This window comes from Pan paniscus, chromosome 13, assembly GCF_029289425.2.
Source record: "Pan paniscus chromosome 13, NHGRI_mPanPan1-v2.0_pri, whole genome shotgun sequence".
NCBI lineage: Eukaryota > Metazoa > Chordata > Mammalia > Primates > Hominidae > Pan > Pan paniscus.
Window position 1 is genome coordinate 109222482 of NC_073262.2, and position 7981 is coordinate 109230462.

The following is a 7981-nucleotide window of genomic DNA, read 5'->3' on the forward strand; positions in this document are numbered from 1 at the left end:
CCCTGTCCATGGGATTCAGTGGCAAAGTGGATTTCATCAGTGGCCATACTGGCCTGGCATAGCTACTCCTTACATTAAAAGTGTTAATTTAATATTAATAAGTCTGTGTAATTATCATACGTGATTCCTTCTCTCTGAGAAGTTATTTGTGTTAAAAGCTCTTCTGAGCCTGACTCTGGATTTAAGAGATTCTGTCTGGCCTACGTTCCATTTTATTGGACATGTTAAAGAAAAGACTGTTTATGTACTCACACAAAATGAAAAAGAGCTATATCTAGACTATTACCAGCAAAGTTAAGAGTTATCTGAAGCTGGGCATGGTGGCTCATGCCTGTAATCCCAGCACTTTGGTAGGCTGAGGTGGACAGATCGCCTGAGGACAGGAGTTCGAGACCAGACTGGCCAACATGGTGAAACCCTGTCTCTACTAAAAATACAAAAATTAACCGGGCATGGTGGTGCACGCCTGTAATCCCAGCTACTCGGGAGGCAGAGACAGAATCCCTTGAACCCGGGAGACGGAGGTTGCAGTGAGCCGAGACTGCGCCATTGCACTCCAGCCTGGGCAACAAGAACAAAACTCTGTCTCAAAAAAAAAGAGTTATCTGAATGTCAAGTCAGATAAAATTTGAAAGGAACTTAATATTGCTAATTGTATTTTCTCAAAAGAGTAAACACCATTTTTTGTGGGGGCCTTTTGATTTTTATTGAATTAGGAAATTGAATTAAATTTGGCTAGTCTTTCCACGAGGAGGATAACCAGACTGCTGTTTTTTTGAATTCCATGACTGTATCCCAGTTCAAAATGAGAAGCCTGATTCCCTTAATGCCTGGGACTCCTGGGTTAGGCACTTTCTCTTTCATGGTACCAGGCTGGCCAGGAAGATCGGTGCATTTCCCTGCCCCAGCACCCCAGGGAAGTGAGCTCAGTGTATGGTGGCCTAGGAGGGGTTGGGCTAGGGACACTTCGTCAGGGGGTGACTCAGCATAGAATGATAAGAATGTGCTAACCATGGATAAATATATGCCCTTGAAAGAAGAACTAAAGGCTTTACGGCTCTGAGATGGTTATTGTTACGGAAAGAGTCTTGCTTTAATTTTGTGTAGATGTTATGTGTATAATGTATATTGTAGACAAAAGTCCAGATTATTTCAGAAGTAGTAAAAATGGATGAAAGCTGTGAAAATGTAAGCTTTATGGATTATGCTAGTGTTTTATAATGATCCAGAAATACCTTACAGGTTATGAGAAAGTTAATTACCTTCAGAATCCTAGTGAGCGGAGGGTATTCAGAGGAAACCGTTATGAAGAAAGACAGCAAGGACCTGCCCACAGTAGTTGTACTTTCACATTAAAATTGAACTGAAAGAATATTTTTTTCATAGAGAAAATTCAGACCGTTCTCAACATACAGTGGCCGTGATGGTTTTACAATTTATGTGTGAGGCACCTTCACAGTCCGCTTGCCACAGGAGTGTTCATCTCTGTCCTCATCGCAGTGTCGCCTCCCTTGTAGAGGAGCTCACTTTCCCCCTGCTGGGACATCAGTGGAAGAGCTAAGGTCCTGGAATGCCCCATTGGTGTTCAGAGTCCATTTTCATCCAGAAAGATACAGTTCTACAGGATGGCTCAGCCTCTCTGTCTGACCTGGGAACCCAGTGATCCTGTAGAGCAATATTTCTGCAAAAAGGTGCAACCTAAGCTTCAAAAACCAGCTTTTAAAAAGAGCACAAGCTTTTGGACACCAGCGGTTGTCTGTGTGCCAGGCTGAAATGGAATTTCCTATCTCCATTTAAAAGTGGACTGCATTGCTATTATGACCTTGGACATGGCTACTTATCGGTCATTCCCGAATTCGAATAAAGGAATTTAGATGTGGGCAATATAGTCATTTACATGCACAGTGCTAGCTTGGTTTGCCCTTTCCTCTACATTTGGATTTACTGAGGAAATTTAGTTTAACATTTATCTTGAGTTCTAGCAATACATAGCTCACAAGATTGGGGCCTCTTGTCCTTCAGGGTCATTTCACAAGGTCAGGCAGTCTCTGTTTTTCCTCCCTGACTCACAGAGTATGGCTCCTTAAACCTCTACCTTCCAGGGATATGAACATAGGTGGCAGATGGAGACCCTGTGCTCTGCAGCAAACTAACTTGGTGGAGGATGCATTATGGGATACTTGCCTTTTGGTTTCACATTGGTTTCTTGGGCAGCATCAGCAGTGCCCGCTTTCAAGAATGTTGACTTAAAAGAGGGCTGGGTGGGAATGATGAAGAAAAGTAAACAGCATTGTTGCAGATAGTGTTGGCTGCAATGGTTACCTGCTAGGCCAATGAGTCACACACTTAGGTCACTCATGAAGACGTTTTAATGTAAACTTTAAAAAGAAAAGACAAGTTTTCTTTAAAGACTTTTATGTTGGTATTTCAAAAGAGAAGCATCAAAGTGACCATCTTGGGAAAAATAAGAACTTTGCAGGATGCCTTTATACCTATTTTGAGCTTTGGTATTGTTTTTATTTTGAATTACTTGTGGGGGAGGAGGAATATATCGCAATGGCTTTGATACTTAGGGCCTGTAAGGGTATCCAGCTGGCCCTGAGTCGGTGGGCAGGGGAGTGAGGGCTTTGGGGACTCCTCAGTCTCCAGTTTTGCATGATGCCTCGGTGGCAGTAGCGTTGCACCCGCCCAGTATGCAGACTAAATGCATGAGCCCCTTGCTTGATGCCCCACATAAAGCCAGACCATGGGGAGGTTGCAACCAACTTTTACTGTTGCCTTGTAGTGTCTTGCTGGTTCTTTCTTTTCTCTTTAAACATAGGAGCCACTTTTTAGGAGACTGGACACTGTGAGCAAAGCATTTTAACTTGTGGATTTTCAACTAAGCTAAATTCTGCATTTGCTTAACTAACCTGAACCTGTGTCCACTCTCCTTTGAGTGTACTGTCTTACTGTGCACTCTGTTTTTCAACTTTCTAGATATAAAAAATGCTTGTTCTATAGTGGAGTAAGAGCTCACACACCCAAGGCAGCAAGATAACTGAATAGAGCGAGGCTCTTTTGCCACCTTGGTAAAGGCCAGTTCACTGCTATAGAACTGCTATAAGCCTGAAGGGAAGTAGCTATGAGACTTTCCATTTTTCTTAGTTCTCCCAATAGGCTCCTTCATGGAAGAGGCCTTCCTGTAATAATTTTCACCTAATGAATTAGCAGTGTGATTATTTCTCAAATAAGAGACAAATTGGGCCGCAGAGTCTTCCTGTGATTTAAAATAAACAACCCAAAGTTTCGTTTGGTCTTCACCAAAGGACATACTCTAGGGGGTATGTTGTGAAGACATTCAAAAACATTAGCTGTTCTGTCTTTCAATTTCAAGTTATTTTGGAGACTGCCTCCATGTGAGTTAATTACTTTGCTCTGGAACTAGCATTATTGTCATTATCATCACCATTCTGTCATCATCATCTGATTAATATTGTGGATTTTCCCCCTCTGCTTGCATCTTCTTTTGACTCACTCTGGAAGAAATGTCAAGAAGAGAAGGTTCGATCCTACTCAGCAAGGCCCCATCTGAATCAGCTGCGCTGGATGGACACCGCCTTGCACTGTTGGATTCTGGGTATGACATACTCGCAGCAGTGTTACTGGAACTATTAAGTTTGTAAACAAAACCTTTGGGTGGTAATGACTACGGAGCTAAAGTTGGGGTGACAAGGATGGGGTAAAAGAAAACTGTCTCTTTTGGAAATAATGTCAAAGAACACCATTCACCACCTGTCAGTAAATGGGGGAGGGGGCAAAAGACCATGCTATAAAAAGAACTGTTCCAGAATCTTTTTTTTCCCTAATGGACGAAGGAACAACACACACACAAAAATTAAATGCAATAAAGGAATCATTAAAAAAAATAGTAAATGATTTTTTTTCCCTCAGCCTGCTGGCACTTAATATCTTCTAAATGATTTGGCATGATTTTTTTTTCTTTACTACCGATGACAAACTCCAGTGGCATGAAGATCTAATTTTCAAAAGGGTAAAAACTGCATGGCATATATACAACAAGCTAGCAAGCCAATTCTCAGCAAAACCTGCAACAGAATTCCTAAGGTGAAGATGACAGATGAACACAAAGAAGCTGCCTGGGCCTCTTCACTTAAACATGTCCCCACACCCCATCCTCTCGGAGCCCCACTTCTTACCCCCCACCTCCCACCCTCTATAATCCCCACTCCCCATTGGAGACCAGGCCAGGGCAGAACTCCACGGACCTTGCTCTTGTTGATTCACTTTCCCCATTGTGTTTTCTCCTGGACTGAGCATCCTTTGGAAATGGGAGCTGGAATTTGAACAATGATGCTATTGTATAGTTCTTTTATAAATGTAAATATGGAAATAAGAGATTTTGACACATCATTTTCACTTGTCTGTATTGAGATATTTTCCTTGTAAAGGTTCTCTGTAAACTTGAGTTGATTTTTTGCTCCCCGTCTTTTTTGTTTCTTGTCTCTCTTTCTCTGTCTCTGTCCTTCTCTCTTGTAACGTGTTATACAATGACTCTTGGGCTTGCTTAAAAAGACAGATATAGCCACAGATGCAGGGAGTTTGGGCACAAAACACGTGCAGTTTAAAGTTGGTGTGCGTTAAACCAAAAATAAAAGGGGGGACATAAACAACAAAATAACCCATATCAAAGACACAAAATTATGTAAATGGAAATATATGTACTAAGTTTCGAAAATTTTTTGATGTCATTATAAACCTATGTAAATAATGTAAGAAAGTAGACACCCTTTCAGATTAATCACAAAAGTGCCAAGCTCATGATTTTGGTTTTCGGTTTTGACAATTTTCTTTCCCTGTCTTTAATGTGAAAGGAGGATAAACTTAAAGCCTTAAATAAAAAAAATTTTTTTAATGTTAAAAGCTTGGAAAAAATTAAGCTTTCCATTTTATTTGTATTTGTTAGTGTCAATATTTCATCCATGCTCATTTTCCTGCCTCAAAATATATATGGTAGAACCCTATTGGAAAAGTGGTAATAGGAATAGAAGGAGCAGTTACCTTTGTATCCGCATTGTTAAAATAGGCTTTTATGCTGTGCTGTGCTTTCAAGAAACCTTGTTTGACCTCTGGCATTTTACTGAGCAGTGGACCGTTGCACTGGATTATAATGGGATTCTACTATATACAAATCCACATTGTTCTTCTCCCTCCGGCCAGATTTGCAGATGTAATCTGGGCTTTCCAAGTCCCTCTGAGTTTCCTTCACTTTTACTGATTTTTTTCTGCTAAATATGGTCAAGATAGCTTCTGTCACGTGTTAAGTAAATAAGCTGAAGAAATTTGGTCCCGGCTTTGTTTTAATGTACAAACCTGTACGTGATCACTTCAGTGAGCATCCATCTATAGATGGGCTTTAGTAAAGACTGTCCCAAAGAGCCCCTACTTCTCTAATGCCCCCCCCCTTTTTTTAGGAAAAGAACATGCAGTTTTACTCATCACTTCTTCATGACACCAAATCCATTGCTAGGTTTAGCTCCTGGTCCCTTTTCAGCAAGATTCATGTTATCCGTCTTACAACTTTGATTTTGGAAAGTATTATGTCCTAAAAATGCACTGCTTAACACAGTGGGGATTTTTTCCCCCGAGGTGTCTTTAACTGGGGAAGTACCACAAACATAGAGCAGAGACTTTAATTTCTATATTCTACAATAGACCATCACCAAACATCTTATCATGTTGTTGCTTTCTGAGTAATAGGTGCTACGCAGGTAGGCGGGCTTTCTCTAGGACTAGCTGTACGTTTATTTTGTAATAACAGGGCTATCTACAAGGCCTCTCAGCCTTACTCCTGGCTTCATAGGACACAGGTAGCATCCCTCTAGTCATTGGCAATGGCTCTTTCAGCTCGGAGGAAGCTTGGAGGAAACTCAGATTACTTGGTATCTTTTCCTGTTGCTGCATTGCTTAGTGTTTCCTTGTTGCTGGGTCCTTCTCTCTAGTAGATACTAAACTGCTGTGAAGTACACCATACACATTTCACTAAGATTCCAGAGTCACCATGGTGACGTAACAGAAACAAAATCATGGTGATAACAAAACAAATTTAATCTCTATTGTTAACTTTTAAGCATTTCACAAACAACATTGTAAATGTGCGATGTTATGTTTTAAATCAGACCACAGTGGTCCCCAAATATTATGTACATATGGCAAATGTCAGTGTAACTTTTTGTTACACTGGCAATTTCATAGGTAATTGAACCTATGCTCCAATGTTAAATTATTTGTGTATATGTAAAATACACAAGCTTTAAGCTATGTGTGTATGAATATGAAAGTTAATGCAACCATATCAATTGTAAAAATGGATTATAATTATTTTTGATGGTATTAGGTTATGTAGTTTCAAACTCTTTGCTGTATTTTGTTTTGCACCTGCCATTCATTTGCTAATTTTTGTGGCGTGGAGATTCTTTTTTATTAATTTGAGCTCACAGCACAAGCGTATCACTGTTTAATGTTACCCAACAAGAGTTAGTGTTAAGTGATGATCAAGTTCCCATTTCACCTGCTCTACTTTTGCTGCATTAATTAATGACACCCGGATGAGGAGACGTGCGCTAACTTCATTGCTCATCTGGGATAGTGCATGAGCCCATTGAATTAGAGCTGCTCCTACTAGATAACTGAGCAGTACACATAAGTGCATGTTATGAAACATGAATCACATAGAGCAGTGGAGTTTTACCAAGTGGTGTGTGTGGTTTTTGTTTTTTACTATGCAAAGATGGGAAATGCACAAACTTTTCAAAGACTAGTGTCTGAAGAACTTTACAAACAATACTTGAACCCTTTCTTTAAAGTTATCCCATCATGTTTTATAGTCATTGTTGCTTCCATTGTTAGTTTCCATTTTTAAGTGCTTTGTAATTTTTTAAGTGCACTACCTGAAATTTTGTTTGAAATTAATAAATTCATTCGTATCTTGTTGGCTGCCTATGAATGGAGATTCAGTAGTCATTGTATGCATCTTTAAGTCAAATGTGTATTAAAACTTTCGTTAACGTAGAATGTTGTAGCTTTATGCTTTAATCATTTCTTTTAAACCCCCTTTTCTGTTTCCTCTTGTAGTGCTGATTAAATGGCCATGTGCCTGATATCATCAGAGTTTTAGCATGGATCCAAAGGCTTACTGAAAATTTAAGCAGTCAATGGCACAAAATAAAATCTCTGATTAATGATAAATATATGCCTGATTAGGATTCAGTTTTATTGGATTCATTGGAATTTTTTGCTTCTTATAAATCAGAAAAAACCCTACCTTAGGATCGCTTAGAGATTTTTTTTTTTTTAGTGTCTCCCTTCTGAGTTTTAAGAGTGGATGGCTAGTAATAACATCCACACTTTGGACCTGGTACCAAATTTGTAATCAAGCAACAAAGAAAGTAGAAGGAAATCTGGTTATATAAATTGTATTATAAAAAACATTCTAAGGAAGGCATTTCTTCACAGCTCCCATGGAATTGGTCACCAAATTATATCCCTTCTTCATGAATGTCTTCAATATGTCTCCTCTCCATCCCATTGCTGTGCCTTGGTTTGGCCTTAACAGACACATGTATCTCACATATATCGACTGCACTGACACACAGTTGCTAATCTGACCACATTGATGAAAGCATTGCAGGGCTTTTCATTTCCTGTAAGTTAAGGCTCAAACTTAATAACACAACGTAAACTCCTGCCCACCTCTCATGATCTCAAACCTGTTTCTTTTTGTAGCCTCATTGACTCATCCTCTTGTAGTCACCTTAAAGGTCCCCTAGAGGAACCTCTTGTACTCAAGGCCCAACAATCTTATTTAAATGTTACGTCCATTACCCATCATTCATTCGTTTCCATGTCATTTCATGTAATGAATATAGAAACACTTTAAAATAGCATGAATATTATACTTAAAATTAGAAAGCTTATTAGA

At 39.5% G+C, this 7981-nt stretch overlaps 1 protein-coding gene across 3 annotated transcripts in view; it reads left to right on the forward strand.

The window, feature by feature from the left end:
- Window positions 1-7074, forward strand: part of ADAM23 (ADAM metallopeptidase domain 23) — a 177371-nt gene extending 170297 nt beyond the window's left edge. For all 3 annotated transcript variants that reach the window (XM_034954940.3, XM_034954939.3, XM_034954941.3), the window contains one exon: window positions 3526-7074. In XM_034954940.3, coding sequence (XP_034810831.1) covers window positions 3526-3574 — 49 coding nt within the window. In that variant the 3' untranslated portion in view covers window positions 3575-7074. The remainder of the gene's footprint in view (window positions 1-3525) is intronic.
- The last annotated feature ends 907 nt before the right edge of the window (window positions 7075-7981 follow it).